The 18,499-nt window shown below is 47.3% G+C and overlaps 1 protein-coding gene across 3 annotated transcripts in view; it reads left to right on the top strand.

The window, feature by feature from the left end:
* The window catches only part of ZBTB16 (zinc finger and BTB domain containing 16), a 133,159-nt gene that overhangs the window by 49,267 nt on the left and 65,393 nt on the right, over window positions 1-18,499 (top strand). For all 3 annotated transcript variants that reach the window (XM_087969747.1, XM_087969746.1, XM_087969748.1), the window contains exon 3: window positions 9,896-9,993. In XM_087969747.1, coding sequence (XP_087825873.1) covers window positions 9,896-9,993 — 98 coding nt within the window. The remainder of the gene's footprint in view (window positions 1-9,895; window positions 9,994-18,499) is intronic.

The raw sequence follows: 18,499 nt of genomic DNA, 5'->3' as shown, positions 1-18,499 counted from the left end.
AAGTTCTGATTTATATGACTGTAGCTCTAACTGCTCAATAACCCGGCTGCGTAATCTACTTTCATTTCAAACAGAGCCGTGATTTATGGGGCGGCCTGCCGTTTTAGCTCAGAAATGAGGTGTTCAACATATGCTCTGTTGACATAAATTTGGAATTTATTGCTCTTGTCAAAACTGCCTGTTGGACAAAGGTGCGTATTAAGGCAATAAATGGCCGGGAAGAGTTTTCTGTCAAATTCTCTAACCATTGTGCTCAGTCTGTTTGAGGAGTCAGGGGGTGGGATCGGGCACGTTTGCCTTAAAATTTGTCCAGGGGTGGGTTGGGTTGGGTGGTGGTATCCTCAAACCTGGAGAAGGAAGAAGATTTGGGTGCAAAGTTATTAACCTTTTGCTTTCATGTAGCCTGGAGTTGCATTCTGCCTCTCCCCTTTCTTTCTCATTAAGCAAGGAAAAAGGGGGGGAGGTAGAAGGGGACCCCATTAAAGCTGGCAAGGAGGTTGGAGGGACCATTTCCAAGCAGGAGATGTTTTGCACTGTTTTGGGTGCTGTGGAATAACACTTGCCCTTGTTTTCTGAATGCCAGGTTTGCAGGTATCCCTCCTTTGTTAGCCTGAGGAGCAAAAAAAAATTTTTTTTTTGACTACATATTATTGTTAGCATAATTGGCCATTTCAGGGATGGCTTTAGACCAGGGGTGTCTAGCCTTGACAACTTTAAAACTTTGTGGACTTCAACTCCCAGAATTCCCCAGCCAGCATGGCTTGAAGTCCATAACCCTTCAAATTGCCACGGATAAAAAGTCCCTGCTTTAGACTCGTAGGTGATACACCCTTCCCCACTTTCCCCCAAATACCGTAGGTTCTGAAAAGCTTACATCAGATTTTTTTTCTTTTTATCTCTGCACTGTCCAGTAATACAGGCTTGACCTACTTCTAGTAGAAAATTAATTTCTGTTGTTTGCATTCAGATTTAGCTCTGCCTTGAATAGATGGCTGCAAATTACTATAGAGGAGGAAGAAATATTGGAGGGCCTTTTTTCTTTGAGTCTCAGTAAATTTTGATCCAGCTACTTATCTTTCAATAAGTGACCCCCCAGGCCAGCCAGAGAGATAAGAGCTGTTCTTGAGGGAGACTATAAACGAGTGTGAAGCTTTTGTGAGCTTTTATGAGTTGGGATTCTCAAACAGGAAGCGGGACTTGTAGAAGTTCCTCACCTAGAGAAAGGAAGTGCATTTCCTGTGTGACCTGCATGTCGGAGAGTGAAGGTGTTGACGCTAAACCCTGTGAGAAGCCAAACTCTGATTTGTCAGGAATTCCGATGGCCTAAGGATGTTTTCATTCAAGTCAAGATGAGCTCATCCAATCCATGTTGTCAACTCTTCCCCTCTTCTTCGGACAGCTTTCCAAGCTCCTCTTTTAGATTACTTGGTGCAATAAACTGGAAGCAGGTCTGACCACTTTTCCTGGGAATCCTCTACCATCAGTGCTGGGGAGAACCGTGGTCTTTCAAAGGGTGTTCATCTCCAGAAGATTGGTCCCTCAAGAGCTCTTGGCCTTGGGTTTCTCAGGGGCAGACGGGACCGGGTCTCTTGGTAGACTTTGCGGAACTGGAGATCGTGCACCTTTTTCAGAGGATTTAATTGAACCCTCTGGAAAGCAAGAATGGACCCGGGCAGATTTTTTTTGAGGTGGGAGTCCTGATCCAGACCAAAAAAATTGACAGGCTGCTAGACCAATAGTACTGAGTGTTTCCCTCCCCTGCCCAACCAGGAAGACGAAGGAAGGGCAATTCCTCTGGCTTTGTGGGAACAGAGCCCCCTCCCAGGAGCTGTGGGGTGGGTGTGCAAGGGCCCCCCTCCTCCTCCTCCTCCTCCCCCCTACTGTTCCTGTGTGCGGGTGGATTCCGTCTGCTTTGACAAATGTCCGTGCACACCCATTGTACACACAAAAACTTGAAACTCTCCCCAATGGAGCCAAGATAGCTTGCCACCAATCTCTCTTCCCTTTCACACCAAACACCCCGTTGGGAAAACTCATAATTTTTACACCACACGGTCAGTGACTGGTCAGTGTGGGAATGAGTGTCTCTTTGAAGTGCTTTTTGCAGGAGATTTTACAGGCCTTTTTAATTACCTACAGCTTGCGAGAGGCCTCCTACCCAGTCTGGCTTTTGATGGTTTGTCCTTTTCCCGTGGCCTGTTCAGAAGCCAAGGTGCAGCAATTGCCCACCCCACCCCCAGCCCAGCCCTCTCTAAGCCACCACTCCGGCATCCCCCCACTCCAAGTTTCAAAGAAACCCCCCTGGCCCTGCTTCCTGTTGGGAGAGGGAGAAAAGCTCTGCCCTCCATCTTCCTAGTTTCTTCAAGGAAGAGATAAGTTGCCAACCAACAGAAGGAAAATCTATCCAGCGATTGGCAGCCCAAGGTGAATCCAGTTCAGGGGCTCAGGAATCAAAACAGACACATTTCCAAAAAGGTCTCTAATAGAGCAGGAATGTGAGGTTGATGGTCTATTTGTAAAATTGACCTCAGAGGCCCAAGATCCCTCTGCTTCTTCTGAAATTAGAGAGGACTAACTCTTGGCCAGTGGCAGGCAGTTGGGTCCTCTTTTCTTAATTGGTGGTGAGAAAGGAGATGTCGTTAGGTTTGATACAGTGAACACCCCAACCCAAGTGATTGGTTGTCTGTTTCTACAACGGACGGTTGGGCCCCGGGTTACAAAGGGTGCTGGGTCCTCTGACACCATATTGGCAAGAAGCCTTGGCTTAGCATTAGATTGATTTTAAACAGCTGTTAAGTAGTTAAGTTGTCCGATTCAGGGCAGATAGACATGCAGAAGGCCGAGGTGAACTTTAACCTTTTGGCTGGAGAAAGGAGCCTTCGTTGTTTGGTCTCCTGGATCAAGAATCCGCTCCGAAAAGAAATGGGGGAAGAAGCTTCCTCTGGGTTTGGAAATAAAATCAAACAAAGCAGAATCTCTGTGCTCTTGTAAGATGGGCAGCCATATAAACGAGAGAGAAAGAGATAGATGGAGATAGATAGATAGATAGATAGTTGTATAGTTGTATAGTTGGATAGATAGATAGATAGATAGATAGATAGATAGATAGATAGATAGATAGATAGATAGATAGATAGATAGATAGATAGATAGATAGATAGATAGACAGAGATAGACAGCTAACTCATCTATATGAAAAAATAATTACCCAGCAAAGAAGCTTCTTCAATTTAAACTATGCTATTCCTTCTGATAGCAGCTCAGATGCTTCATCTGCCTGCCCAGCTCAACCTTCTAGGCTAATTGGCATTACAGCTCTGGCCAGTGGAGAGAAGCGTAATCTGCTAATGAAGTCTTGGTGCTTAAGGACCCTGGCAAAGAAATGAAGACGGCGGTTATTCTTCGGCCAATAACCAGGATGCTCTGCCTTCGTCCTTTCACTTTCCTCCTACAGTACCAACATTTCCTGGTTTTGGTTCCTGTCCTTCCTGGGCTAAAGAGATTCTGTTTTTTCCATCACATACCCCAAATATTTGAAAGCTTGCCTTGGTTGCTTTACCTGGCTGTTTTTCAGCAACATTTTTCAATGTTGCAAAAGTATTCCTCGGAATTCAAAATCCCAATTCTTGGAAGGTTTCATAAAGTACTCTCTGCTTTTTCAGGTGTTGACTTCATCTTCCTGGTGGGGAAAGTTGCATATTGTTGGGCTGTTTCTTGGCTCTTGTGTGTTTCATTAATCGATGCTTTTTAATGTGGGCCACTCAGGGCCAGTTTTGTGACCGGAGCAGCAAGCCAAGTCAGTAACTAAATAAAGCATTCTGCCATTTTTGCCCCCACAGCCTCTTGGGCTGCCCCCAAAATAGCCCCCTTGAAGGTCCTTAACCCCTTGACTTTCATTTGGGATTGCATGGAAGTGAGGAAGCCAGGGATAATGCCACCAGATCTCATTGTCACCCGACTCTATGAGGTTGCAGACTCTAGAGAAAGGATCATATATCAGTGGAATCCCCACTCCCATTGCAACAAAGACAAAAGTGCAAGAACACCACAGTTCACCAAAGTGCCTTCTCTCCCTTCTCTAAAGGGCTCGAGGATGAGGGTTTGAAAACCATGTTTGCCACACATGATTGCAAACAGAATTGGTGGCCCCCTCTTTGCCTCGCCACAATTATCGGGATGCGTCAGGTGAAGCCTTCTAGCTTTGTCGCAGGGTGGGAAGCTCTTCCTTTTATACTTTTTGCAGCCACTCAGTTGTTACCACTGTGGAAATCCTCCCATTGCTCACCAGTTAGTTAGACCTGAAGAAGCTGCTTGGATGAGAAGTGAAACACCTTCGAGAAAAATCCAGAAACTCCACTTGCCTTTTTGAAGGCATCTTTGGGCCAACCATGTCCTGGATGACTGAGAACTTCCATGGACTTTTCCATCCGATGGTTTGCCACGCTATGCATCATCTCACCAATCTTTATGCATCCCCTTTACACCTTTTTAAAGCTACCATCCGCAAACAACGATCCCAATCTTTTGCTCAATCTTTTTGGTAGTTCCTGCTCACCTTTATCAACTCTTTCTAGCTTCACTTTAAAATGAAGTCCCCAGATCCATAGGCTGTATTCAGATGTGGTTGCACTATCAATCTGTGGCAGATTTATTTTTTTGCTTCTTTCCCCGGGATTCTTCATCACGGGCACTTTTTGCATGCACACATGTGTGTTCACACACAAACCCTTTTCAAGAGGTGGGACGGACTTCCAGGGTTTCTTTTCCCTTTCAGAATATTGCAAAATGCCTCTGTAAATCAGTGACTTGCTGCCACTTGGGCAAAATTATCCCAGCACGATGCCTTCTGGGGTGCCTTATGTTGTTCATTTGTTGGTTGTGTGTATCCCGATGGTCTTTTCTGATAGGAAAGTCAGTCTAATCCCTGGGCATCATCTCTGCAGGTCTTAATTTGCTTGCACGGAACTCGTTTTTTAAGAATGCGCATGAGATCTGGAAGTGAGATCAGCCGAGTGCTGAATTATTAAAGTACAGTTTGTTTTTCTGTGCCCTGCCCTTTTGGAGTTATAATTGAGAATCGATATCTATGGAATTGTTTTATTTTATTCTTCTTTCTTCCTAAAAGCACAACTTTAGCAGAAATAGCTGGCTTGTCTATTGATCTCTCCCTTTCTGATCTTAACAGCACAAGAGGCTATAATACCTTGCTTACATCTGCTGTGGTTTCTCCTCCTTTTCTGCAACATTGCCTTAATCCAGTGAGCATAAATAGAACATTTCAATCATATTTTGCTACCCGGAAACCAGAGATAACGCGCTTTAAGACCTTGTTGAAAGGAGACTCTATGAAACGGCGCGATAACATCATCCTCTAAGCAGGTGCCAAATGGAAAACTTTTGTTCCTGTTGAAATTTGTTGATAGAGATATTTCAAATAAATTACTTGCCGAAAGGCTGGCGGGTTCTTTATTTATTTCTTTAAAACAAAGGGCCCTGCTTTATGCAACCAATAGCAAAGCTGGCATAGATCTCTAGGTGAGCAGTTGGCCAGAGCAAGATTAATTTGTCCCTTTGTCATTTCTGACACTTGGTGAAAACTTTGTCGGAGGAGGTGGGTGAGTGGGCGCAGCAGGGGTGGTAGTAGTAGAGAAAGAGACATTTTTGGGGTGGGTTTTTTTTTTTAAAAAAAAACTCAGATGCTCTTGTGTATCTTTGCAAAATTATTTTTAAAAAAAGCCAAAGGATTTGTGTTGATATAGGGCTTAAAAGTAGCCATGGCCAATTTTGCAATGTTTTTTTTTCCCCCCATGGTGGATAAGCGAAGCCCTGCAGTGTCGGCCGTTGAGCGAATCCAGCTTTCCCGGCTGACTTTGCTTGTCAAAAGATGCCTGGGAAGATGGCAGATGTGATGCTACAACCATCATAAATACATGCCAGTTGCTAAGCAACCAAATTTTGACCCTGTGACCCTGGGAATGCTTCAGGGGTCGTAAGTGTGAAGAGTGGTGGTACTTTTTTTTTTTTTCAGTGCTCAACAAATGGTTGTAAGTTGAGAACTCCCTGTGTATCATATCATAATATCCTATTGTACCTGTTCATCCAGAGCCAAGCTCCCGGAACTGGCTCTGAAATGGCATGATGACCCTTAGAAAGCGTGCAGGTGTTTGGGTATCTTTGAAATTCTCCATCACACCATCGTTGGAAATGGCAGCGCAAGCTCCTTGACCTTCTTATACACAAATCTGTGTGTTTCCTAAGTTATGATCCAGGCTCCTTCCTCCAAGCGGTCCTCCATTGGAAGGGTTGGGTTTCTGCTCCTCAGTTTCCCTCTTGGTCTCGAAGACACCAGTTTAGAGAAGCCTGTATTGAATTAATAGGGGTGGTTGAAGATCATCCCGCACAGGAGGAATGGACTGGGAAAGGATAGGAAGGACCAAGGACACGTGAAGACGGCCGTGCCTGACCTCAATTGCTTGAATTCAGGAGGCAGGTTGGAAGCCAATGACAAATCCATCTGATCAATCTAATTTTCTCTGAGACAGCACCCATCTATTAAATTAATACGACATTCCTACCTCTACCTCACAGAACAGGGTTTCTCAACTTTGGTCACTTGAAGATGTGTGGATTTCAGTTCCCAGAATTCCCCAGCTGGGGACTCTGGAAGTTGAAGTCCACGCCTCTTAAAAGGAGCCAACATTGAGAATTCCTGTCACAGAAGAGATGATATACGACGATGATACGGTATTGCATTGCATTCTGCAGCACTTTCTGTATTCCTCGCTTAACGCCGTTTGCAAAAAGAGTGTGACTTGGTTCTGTCTGTGAGAAAGGTAGACAGATTGATTCATGAGATAGTATTTAATGCCTGGGCTCTCACATTGTCCTAAAATGTTTGTTTGTTCCTCCACGTTTTAGGCCTAAAACCCACAGGGCATTCTAAGCCCTGAATCATAGGTTACATGCCGCAACGGCTCAATTGAATAACATGTTAAGCCAAGATCACAAAAACCACACCGGAGCCTCCTGTATTCTGTGAACCAGCAGGGTGTGATATTTTTCAGTGATTCATTTTTTTTTCCTGCTATAGTAATTTTCATTCTCTCCCCCCTCCCCCCTCCACCTTGTTCCAGCTAGCAAGCCGTTTTAAGATTCCCATGCATTAAACCAGTGGAAGAAGAACCAGCATGGCTGGCTGGGGAATTCTGGGAGTTGAAGTCCACAAGTCTTAAAAGTTGCCAAAGTTAAACGCCCTTACATTAAACCTTTCCCTTGGCATTCTTGTTTGGTGTCTTTCTTTGTTCGTTTCAACTGCCTAATCCCAATAGATGCTCCCCCCCCTTTTTTTCTCTCTCCTCGTTTCCTTCACGTTTAGCTTTGCAAAGTTTTGCCAAGGTCCAGCCAACTTTAGAATTGCATCTGACCTGTTACCAGGAGCATCTTAAGGATAATGACACGGAGAGAAATCACGCAGATTCTTTGGGAAAGCATCCTTTTGCCCTTAATTCCGCCAGGCTTCAAGGTTGCTCTGAGTAGGCCCTGGCAGGATGCAAGGCTGGCGAGAAAAGGCTCCTGGATTCAGAAGCGTCTTGTCTAACAAGTCAGCCCTCCCAGCTTCTTCAGAAAATCTGGATTTGTGGTGGCTTTTGGCAGGCTCCCTGCTCCATGTGTTGTTTATTTCAAAGAAGCTTCTTCTTCCACTGTAGCTGGCCCAGACTTGTGTCATCTTGAGCTCTTCTCTGAAATGCACATGGTCCTCATAAATATTTGTGCCGAATTGGAATCCTGATAAAAAAAATGTCATCATCTGAAACCTTATGAAACAATCCAAGAAGAGCCTCTTGTTTTTATGTTGGTTGCATGTGCTTCATTAGTCCAACTAGCCGAATGAACCATTTTGTACCTGCTTACACAGTACAAAAATAAAACCAGTTTGTTGTGTTATTTTTCTACTGTTCATCCAGGGCTTGGGGATATAGAGAATTGTTCTTTTTGGGGGAGGGGGGTGTTGCTGACATTTAAGTCCCCCGGAGTTGGTTTTGGCGCATTGCACATCGTCTTCCTTTTATTAAAGGAAGTTTTAAAAGGTTTTGTGTTCTTCCTTTTCTGTCCTGGACAAAATACCTCAGTGAGTTTTGTTTCTTCTTTCCTTTTCAGCTAGAAATGAATTGAACGGCCATTTAGATAGCAAATAGCAGCAACTGTCCCTGTGTAATTTCTAAGGTTATAATTAGTGGGTTTCTCCCCCTTTCTTGAAACTGTGCATTTGAAGAATTGTTTTTTTCAGCAAATGCCACCAGCAGCTGCTGGTCTTACTTACACATAGTCACACCTCTAGTACCCACCATTGCTTTGCCCACAACTGGACTGTGAACAAGGCTGGAAAGCCAAAACAAGAAATAAATAAAACTGATATAGAAATGTGTTCCCTCCCCTCTTTCGCCAACCTCTCCCTGCTTCTAGCTTGAATTGTGTATCTCAGAATAGTTCCAAAATATGCCAAAAGTAGCACCTTATTTACAACCAAACGAAGAGCCTGTGTAAGTAGGCACTTGTCTTGAGTAAAGTTGTTCCTTTAAACAAAAACAAAACCCAAAGCTGTTTGCTTCAACATTTCTCAAATGTTCCACTAGAAGAAGAACCTCAAAACTGCTCTCGAAAAGTTTGCTTTTGACAAAATTCAGAAGTGCCAACATATCTGATTGTGCTGCCGGTTTAGACCTTTAGCTAGATAAATCTCAGGGGTGTGTGTGGAAAAACCTTGCTTTAGAAAGGTTGAGAATGTAGCAAGGTGGCTTTAAGAAGTGGGAACATTGGTAGTTTTCTTTAAACCGTTGAACAATCTTGCTTGCCTTTTCATACATTGCCTGGATCCTCGTCCCAATTAAAGGCATGGCCAGTGCCCAGACCATAGTTGAAGAGGCCTCACCTCAGGAGGCTGGAGATGCTCCTCCATATGACCTACCAAAAAGTGTGTGTTTGTGTGGTTCCTGTGCCCCAAACCCTCCGCTTTTAGTGGGATGGTGATGATTGGGGGTGATAAAGTTGCCGTTGCCGCTCTTGGTTGGCTGACTCTGCTGTCCTTGGCGAAGAGTTGAGCGTACTCAATATTTTGGGGGACCTGACTAGTGGGATTGGAGCTCCCCAAAAGCAGGTTGCCTCCTTATAGAAGAGATTGAGGGGTCTCCATGAGACCATCAGGGCTTCTTGGAGGAGTCCTTCTGCTCCTGCCTTGGGGAGATCACAGCCCACGCGGGAAGCAGGGAAGCCAAATTCTCCCACACTCATTTTGGTGCCTTTCGGCCTCTTCCGACCATGTTGTTTGCATTTCGTGTGTACGTAGACGGTGGTTGCTTTTCACCAGTCATTTCCACCCTGGAAATGTGAAAAAGTTCTGTCCCAGATGGAGCAAGGCAGCCAGAAGTGCAGTGTGGAGACAAGCAGGGAATAGAGTGTAACTCCACCCATTGAATGCACACCCATCACAAGTAAGGTGTGTGTGTTTGTGCTTGTGCTTCGGCATTCAGGCTCTTTGCCGAGATGTCAAGTCGATTAAAAAAAATATGAGCTGTCCTTGTAAAATTAATGTCATGGCTTCTCCTTCCATGTGAGAATTCCATGTAAGAGTTTACTCTCCCGTGTAAGCGTTTACTCTCCCGCGTAGGAATGGTGCCCCTTGTTTAATGATGGTTCTTGCAGCATCAAAAGGCAATTGTTTGGGGGAATGGGGTGTTTCTGAGCTGGTGAGAATCTCTGCATCGACAGAATCTGGGGAAGGCTCCCTAATGCAGATGGACGTTTTCAAGAAGGGCGGCTGTTTTCCCCCCTCCCCACTTAGGCCCCATAAGCTGTGGACCGAGGCTTTATCTCCTCTTTTCGTTTCCCCTCCCCCCAGGAAACTGCACAGTGCAATGAAGACCTATGGGTGTGAATTGTGTGGAAAAAGGTTCCTGGACAGCCTCCGCCTTCGGATGCACTTACTGGCTCATTCAGGTAAGTTTAGATATATGTGTGTGTGTGTGTGTGTGTGTGTGTGTGTGTGTTTGTGTGTGTGTGTGTGTGTGTACGGGAGAGTTTCTCCCATCTTTACCCACCATGGAAACTTTGGTCTTGTCCTGGAGTTACAATTTTGCCAAAATTCTTGGTTGTAAAACCATTCAACCAGGTCCCCTAGAAGGGCAGGAATGTTCCCAACAGGTGTGCTTAGGAGGTGTGGTGTTAAATGGTTGGATGCCTTGTTTGGATAGTAGTGTACAAGAAGGGGCTTATCTCCCTCTGTCTCTGGCCTTCTCCGTTTGCCCTTTCCCCAGAAAGCTCTCCTTCGTCCTGGATCTTTTCCCTCCCCTTAAAAGATCCTTTCCTGGGGTGAAGACCACCTGGGAGTGACTCTCATGGGGAAGAAGCCCCTCCAGGCAAGGGGCTCTTGTTCCTGTTTTGAAGAGACTAAAGCCAACCATGAAATGGATTGAAGTCTTTCCTATACCATCCCTGGCCGTGTTGAGGGGGGATTTGACGATGGGGAGGGAGATGTCATTTGTGGCCATTGGTGGTTCAGCGATTTCTCACGAAAGGGAACTAGGGTTGCAGGCTGGCCGTTCACCCAGGCATTCAAATCAGGAGCTCTTGATTTCTGCCCCGCAGAGGAACAAAAACCGAGCTCTTTCTGGGAGGGTTGACCAGGTGTCCTTCCTGTCTGGAGGGTTAGAGAGGCCCCGAGTGGGACCTTCTCCTTCGCAAAGGTTGTCCTGGGCTCCCCAGCTGTAACAAGGGGGGGTAGCTCTGAATGGCAACCAGGGGAGATTGGTTGCCTGGGCCATCAGCTCCCAACCTGGACGGGCCCTCCTTCTCCTCCACCCACCGCTGTTTCTCCGGCACCGATGTATTTCGCATTTTCAGGCATACGTTGTGAATCTCATCTTCTCCAAATTCGAGCATCCACCCAAGTTTCATTAGCAAAAGAACGGGGCACTTGTTTAATGAATTTCCCTATTAGGTTGAAATGATGCAGGCCCTTTAATTAAATGTACCACGGAGGAACTAGAATGCTAAGCTGGGCACGATACTGGCCTCTCCAGAAGCTAATTTAGTTCCCAGCTCTCTCGTATGGGCCTCTCTGAACAGAGTGTCAGTGGTCACCCATTGATTGTTGCTGTGAAGTTGTATCCGAGCCATCGTGACCCATGGACAATGTTGCTCCAGGCCTTCCTGTCCTCTACCATCCCCCAGAGTGCATTTAAGCTCACGCCGACTGCTTCAGTGACTCCATCCAGCCCCCTCCTTCTCTGCCGCCCCCTTCTTCTTCTCCTTTTGCCCTCCATCGTTTCCAGCATTTGGTTCTCCTTCTCCAGGGAGTCCTTCCTTCCTTCTCATGAGATGCCCAAAGTCTTGGAGTTTCATCTTCAGGATCTGGCCTCCTAAAGAGCAGTCAGGGTTAATCTCCTCCAGGACTGACCGGCACCCATACTAACAGAAAACTCGGTTCTTGGGGTGCCACAATAGCGTTCTTAATGCCCAAGAACCTGGATAAAACCTCGAGATCACCATTACCGTCTTCATCATTGATGGAACTTGGAAACTTTTTGGGTGCTACTCAATCAAAATTGGCATGCAGATGAATTCCACCCTGGGGTGAGGCAGGCTGATGGGAGTAGAGAGGCGATGGATGGAATGGAGGGTTTTCAACAGGGAGGCTGTGCTGCAACATTTCCTTGTCCCTCCCAAGGAAACCTCCCGGTTGTGAGTCTTTATACTCCTCGTTCCTAAGATGTGCAAAAGTCCGGATAGGAGGGAAGAAGGATGGGAATTGTGGCCTTCTGTTTCCATCCAAATTCGGGGACAGTTTAAGAATTCTGTAAGTAGAGAGAAGAATGCTCTGGGGGAAGCATTGCCATAAAGCTTCGCAATCATTAGGGAAGAGCTCACATTTTACCCAAGAGAGGTTTTGATTTGAATTTGGAGGAGGGGCAAATCATATAGTGGGCAGACAGCCCCCTCCCCGCCTCTTCCTCCATTTCTTCTATTGTTGGGAGAGTAAATTTTGCCAGGGCATGGAACGGCCATCAGTTGGGCAGTGCTATCTGGGCCCCTTTAAATTTGGGGCTGGTCTTGGAGAGACCAACCCCAAAAACTTTAACCTCAGACTGTCTACTATTGACCTCACCCCTTTCCTAAGAGGTCTGTAGGGGACGTGCATAAGCGCACCAACGTGCCTACCGTCCCTGTCCTATTGTTTCTTTTTATTTTTCTTATATGTATCCATTTCATGTATTCATAACTATGTTTATACTTATACCTGTTATCTTACAATCGCTTGACAAAATAAATAAATAAATAAAAATAATAAATCAGCCCTGCCAGAAAAAATTGGGGAGACCTGTTTTCTCTTGGGGGGTCTCATTTCAGGAAACTTCCATGGACCCTCCAAATCCCTCAAAAAAACAACAACCCCTTTCTTTCCTTTTGCCCCTGGGGGAGCTATGCCAACCTCAGACGAGGCCCCCCAGAAACCTCCCTTTGGGGTCCATGCAGGTTCTGGGGAATTGTGCAGGTACAGAATTTGGGTCGATATCAGCAGGTGTCCCTTCCTTGGGCCCACTGGACGTGTGGGGAGGAAATGGGGTGGTGGTGATGGTGAGGAGGGCTGGCAACTTCCCAGCCACCCTTTCCCTTGTCGGAGGGCAGCCCGGGACAGGCGGGGTGTGTGTGTGTGTGTGTGTGTGTGTGTGTGTAAAGTGTGTTTGCCTCTCGGCTGCCTTCCCCTTCTTGCCCCTGTCCTCCCCCCCCCCCGTCTTGGCGCACACGCGGCTTCTGTTTGTTGCTGTGGCCGTGGCCTCATGCCAAGCGCTGTCTGGCAGCCGGCCCGCTCTGAGGGTACAGTATGTAAAGGCAGCGCTGAGCCAAGTTTGTCATCATGAAAGATGATTATGTTTTCTTCCCTTCCTATCCGGGCGGGAGGGGGGAGGCGCCCTGATGCTCGAAAACAGCCACGTTAAATTCCAGCCACGTTGTTGACAAAAGCAGTAGCTACACCTTGGACTTTCTTCTCCTCCCAAGCTGTGCGGCCCCTCCTCCTCCTCCTCCTCCCCCTCACCAGATAAGCCGAGGCAGAAAGGGCCGGAGGAGGGCCGCTGCCTCTTAATGCTCCCACAATGGGGTTGTTATTTTTTTTTTGGAGGGCTTTTTTTGGGGGGGGGCAGGAGGGGGTCCACGCAGAGAAATTCATGACTTGTTTAATTAGAAGTGGGCTCCCTGCGTGGAGGAGCCTCTGGTCTGTTGGGGGTGGAATGCGTGTACGGCGTTTGCAAAATCCTGAGGTTAAAAGAATGGAATTCCAATCAATTTTGGATGCACATCAGCTAAGCGGGCATTTAAGAGAGCTAATCTTCAGGTGTAAGGTATACTTTAAGATTAATTTTTTGAGCCATAAAGCCAGCCCTTAAATAACAAGGCAGAGGGGTATAATCCCGGTTGTCCCATGGCTGCTGTACTTTTAAGTTTGCAAGAATGAAATCAGGTGAGTGTGCCAGGTCCTTGTGCGTAGGAGCAGGCGAGGTGAGCACACTTCTGCAGTCAGATGCTCAGTGCTCAAGTGCAAAGCACTCTCGTGGCTGGGTCTTTTGAAGGCCACGAGGAGGGAGCCTTCCACTCAGAATGACCAGCAAGGACCAATCACTCTCCTTTGAACCACCTGATGTTAGACCCCCTTGCCTCATTCCTCTTAGGAATGAGTGGTGGAGGAGAAGGCCTCCATAGGTCCTTCATTGGCAAAGAGCAACAGTGGAAAAGAAGAGGTCGTGGGAACATCTACAGCAGGTTCTTCACTTTCTTTGGTCAATTGGGACTTGATATAATGTGTTGCTCCTGGTCTTAAAATTGGCGCCCGATGTCAGGAGGACTTCACCCCATCTAAGGTTGTTCTCAATATCAAGAATGTAGGGAAAGGGTCTCTCAAACCTTTGAGAAGATACAATGGAGAGAAGTGGAGAAGGGGAAGAAGAACTGGTCTTGGTGAACAGGTGCCCTTAGGCACATGCCTCATCTAGAGACTCATTTCAGTTTTGTATGGAGCCCTGGGTCAGAAGGACTAAGCACGGGGGGCATTACTCCCCACTATCTCAAGCGTGCCCCTACAGCAACTGGAAAGTAGAGAAACATGGTGCCTACCCTTGGAAAAATGCCACCTTTCATTAAAATTGCTCTCTGGTTGTGTTTACGTTGAAAGATTGTGTAGGTGTGTGTTTTCTCATGGCAGTGTTTATAGCGACTGTTTCGTGTACATGCGGCATAATTATAGCTGTGCAGAGCACATGCACATGCAAACACCGCTGTGGTAACCTGGGTGTGTGACCCCCACCCAAAAAATGCGTGGCTTGGAAAGAGGGAAGGTGGAAAAGTTTGTTTAGTCTGTCGGATCAGTATGGCCTTCTTTCATTCTATGTTTTCAAGCCAACGCTCCAAGTAAAAACTTTTGACTTTTTCTGAATGTTGTACTGTAACGCAATTTGTCAATTGAGTTTTCAACAGAGTGTGGCAGGGAAGTGTCTTCTCAAAAATGCCTGCCCTCCTGAAACGGAGACACCAAAACACAACTGGGGAATATGGCTGAGAAGAACATGTGAATGGAACGTTTGAAGTGAGGTGCACAGCTCAGATTTTAGTACAAACTTACTTTTTTTTTTTTTTTCAGTTCCTTCCCCCCAAACTAGGACAGGAATGAGGCAAACCGAACTTACCCATGAAAGAAAAATAAAAAATTAAGGTGTTGCAAAAGCAACAACCACAACCTCCTCCATCTCTACTTGTTCCTCCGAATCACAAAAAGGGGCCCCCCGAAGAGCCCAGGCTGAGATCTGACCCTCCTTCAGGGCCCATCACTCACTGGGGTCTTTCCCCAAAAGGCAGCTAGATCCATTGAGCCCCACCAACCTCAGAAAACAGCACCTGACCTTGTGCACCGAGATGGCCGCCATGCTTGGATGGACCTCAGAGGTAGCCACCTCTGGAGTGGTAGTTGAAGAGGTAGTGGGTTGTGTGAAAGAAGAGGGACGGGGGGGGGGAAGGGGGCCTTAGGGGCCTACCCCCCCCCCAATTCATAAAGCAGCCCACTGTTTCTAGGGGGATGTATTAGGGGAATCCAGCCTACAGAACCAGAATTTGCAGCCCGGTTTTCATTGAGCCTTTCTTGCCCCTGGAACAGAGGTGTGATACACCTCGCTTGTGTTAACTCTATTTTTTATTTTATTTATTTATTTTATTTGGTTTGTCAATTGCTTACAAGATAATAGGTATAAGTAAAAACATAGCTATGAATACATCGATACATATAAGAAAAATAAAAAGAAACAATAGGACAGGGACGGTAGGCACCTTGGTGCGCTTATGCACGCCCCCTACAGACCTCTTAGGAAAGGGGTGAGGTCAATAGTAGACAGTCTAAGGTTAAAGTTTTTGGGGTTTGGGGAAGAAACCACAGAGTCAGGTAGAGGATTCCAGACATTGACCACTCTGTGGCTGAAGTCGTATTTCCTGCCATCAAGTTTGGTGCGATTAACCTTGAGTTTGTATCTACTGTGTGCTCTTGTGTTGTTATGGTTGAAGCTGAAATATTGATTGACAGGTAGGACATTGCAATGTATGATTTTATATACCATACTTAAATCGGACCGAAGGCGGCATTGTTCTAGCTTTTCTAGTTCTAGAATTTCAAGTCTGGTGGCATAAGGTATTCTGCAACGAGTAGAGGAGCGGAGAACTCTTCTTGTGAAATATTTCTGGACTTTCTCAACTGTGTTAATATCAGATATGTAATGTGGGTTCCAGACTGATGAGCTGTATTCAAGTATTGGTCTAGCAAATGTTTTGTATGCTCTAGTTAGTGGTGTAATATTACCAGAGGAAAAACTCTGGGGAGGGGGCTGCTGTGTAGCCCCTTTGGGCTCAGGGGGTCCTTCTTCCTGCCTCGGTTTTCTTGGCTGGGGAGGGCCTGTCCCCTCCCTGGGGGTCTTGTCTGGGTCCAATCTTCTGGAGACCAACAACCCTCCCTCCCTCCCCCTCCTGGCTGGGGAGTCAAATGCAGGTAGTCCTTGACTTATGACCACAGTGGAGGCCAAAATTTCTGTTGTTAAAGGAGACATTCGTTAAATGAGGTTTGCCCCATTCTATGACCTTTGTTGCCACCGTTCTTAAGTGAGTCACTGCCGTTGCTCAGTTAGCCATGTGGTTAGCAATGTGAATCGGGCTTCATTGACGTAGGTCACAAAAGGGGAACCCTAGGACATCGAACTGTCATAAATACGAGTCAGTGGCCGAGGGTCTGGATTTTGACCACGTGACCACGGGGTTGCTGCAAGGGTCATAAGTGCGAAACATGGTGATGAGTCCCTTTCTTCAGTGCCGTTGTAACTTTGAGCAGTCACTAAGCGTGGTAAGTGGAGGCCCACCTGTAACAAGATAGCAGGACCGGGAGGGACCTTGGAGGTCTACTAGTCCAACCCCTACTCGAGCTGGAACCCTACCCCATTTCAGGGGCTACCCAACCTTTCCTGAACGCCCTGCAGGGCTGGGGGCTCCAGAGGCCATCCAGCTGGACTTCCTCCCAGGGAGAAGAAGGGCTCCTGCGGCCCCGGCCCTCCTTGCCCCTCAGCCCCCTTGTATGCCACCTTCCCGGCCCCCCACCTGCTTGTGCTGCCCCGGGAGGCTCCGTGGCGGCGGCGGCTGCTGCTGCTGCTCTTCCCTGGCCGGGCGCCCGCTGCCTCCTCGGGTTTTGGCCGGGCTCCCGAATTTATTCCCCAAGTGATGTCATCGGCTTGCCGGCAGGGCTGGATGTTCTGCCAACATTCCAGAGAGTTTATGATCGTTGGCAGATGCGCAGCCAAGAACACACTGTACCCACAGCAGAAATTAATGCAGGCTTGAGTTGAGTCCAACCCCGATACACAAGAGAGGAAGGCGGGCGGCGGGGCTGGAGAGGGGGGAGGAGAGGGAGGGGAAAGAGAGAGAGAGAGAGAGAGAGAAAACACACAAACTGTTTAATGCTGTTTATAAATTATACACTTGCTGATGAAAAATACATTTCTTTCTCTTCCTCCTCCCGCGCACACCTCTTTTTATCTGTCTTTTCATTTATTTATTTTCAGCCTCGAGAGCCTTAAGCTGATTGGAATAATTCAGTTCCTTTTGCTTTTAGTTCCTGTTCTGGCAAGGGGTCCCGAGCTGGTGCCACTGGGGTGCCAGGGCCAGCCTCTTCTGCCCCACCCCACCCCAACTTTTACCAGAGGGACCTAGGCTTCACTCCTCCCCTCTCGCCTTCCTAGAGACCCCCTAGCCCCCCACCCCCGTTCTTCTCCTCTTCAAGAGGTTGCCTTTTGCAAACCCCCCTTGAAAAGCAACCCAGCCCTGGGTGCTTCTTGTCCGAGGTTGTTTGCTGCTGCTCCGCGTCCAGGGTGAGCTCTTGTTTTTCAAGATGCTAGTCCTCTGCAGGGGAACAAGAACTTCTGAGAGTTGAGCAAACATAATAGAAAACATGGTCTCGGGATCCGACACCAGAGCCGTTGGTGACAGGGTTGGTGGTGTTAATTTATCCCCAGCCTCCATTCAACCTGGATGCTGTTTTTATGGACGCCCCCCAGAATACACTCAGGTGTCTGCCTGCAATTTGCTGCTTTCACGTGGCTTCGGTTGTGTGTGCCCCACTCCCCTCAACTCCCCCAAAAACCCAAGCCCACCACGAAAAAAAAACAAAAACCCAACCCAACCAACCCCTTGCTAATGTTTATCATTTGCCAACAGGCTTGACAGATTTCTGCTTCCTGTCGATTGTCTCCGCTGCAAAGCCGCCGCGTTGCTAAGGAGCCGTCCTCCGTACTGTAATGGGCTGATTGTGTATTCCGTTCAGCACTGTATTTTATTTTTGTATGCAAGGCAAAGTGTTTTGATGGAGGACGATTGCCGAGTGTCTGGAGGCTGTTGGGGAGTTTTATAGGACGTACAGTACACGGCGTGCCTTCTGAAAGGGAAGGCAGGCGGTTGGATTTCGGATAAGGGGTGTCTTGCGCTCTCTCCCTCCCGGCTCACAGAGAGAACGTGGTTTTCCAGGCCAGGAGCAGGGAAGTGGGGCTTCCCTCTTGCACTTTTGGGGGGCAGAGGTCGGGTTTGGGGTCTCAAAGGATGGGGGGTGTCAGAGAGGGAGAGATCAAGATTTTGTTCTTTCCCTGTTTCTTCTCCATCACTTTTTTGGGGGGGTCGGTGTGGCCCTCTGAGGGCTCTGCAGTGGGGGGTGGATTGAAAGGTTTCCTTTGGGGGCAGGGGCTAGTATGCAAGACTGAGAAAGGCGTTTGTGCACCCCACTCTTGTTTATCTGGAAGTTGGCAAAAGATTGGATTAATATCGTGATGGTGCGTGGTGCAAATCCTTCCACACACACAAGCACACACACACACACACAGGAACTCTGCTTGCCCCCTGGTGAGGAAGTTTAGGCCCACCTAGGAGTCTGGTCAGA

This window comes from Notechis scutatus, chromosome 7, assembly GCF_049901735.1.
Source record: "Notechis scutatus isolate UNSWTSFEM ecotype Mainland chromosome 7, rNotScu1.2, whole genome shotgun sequence".
NCBI classification, from domain to species: Eukaryota; Metazoa; Chordata; class Lepidosauria; order Squamata; family Elapidae; genus Notechis; species Notechis scutatus.
The sequence above is the reverse complement of the archived record's forward strand: the minus strand, read 5'-3'. Positions and strand labels throughout refer to the sequence as shown.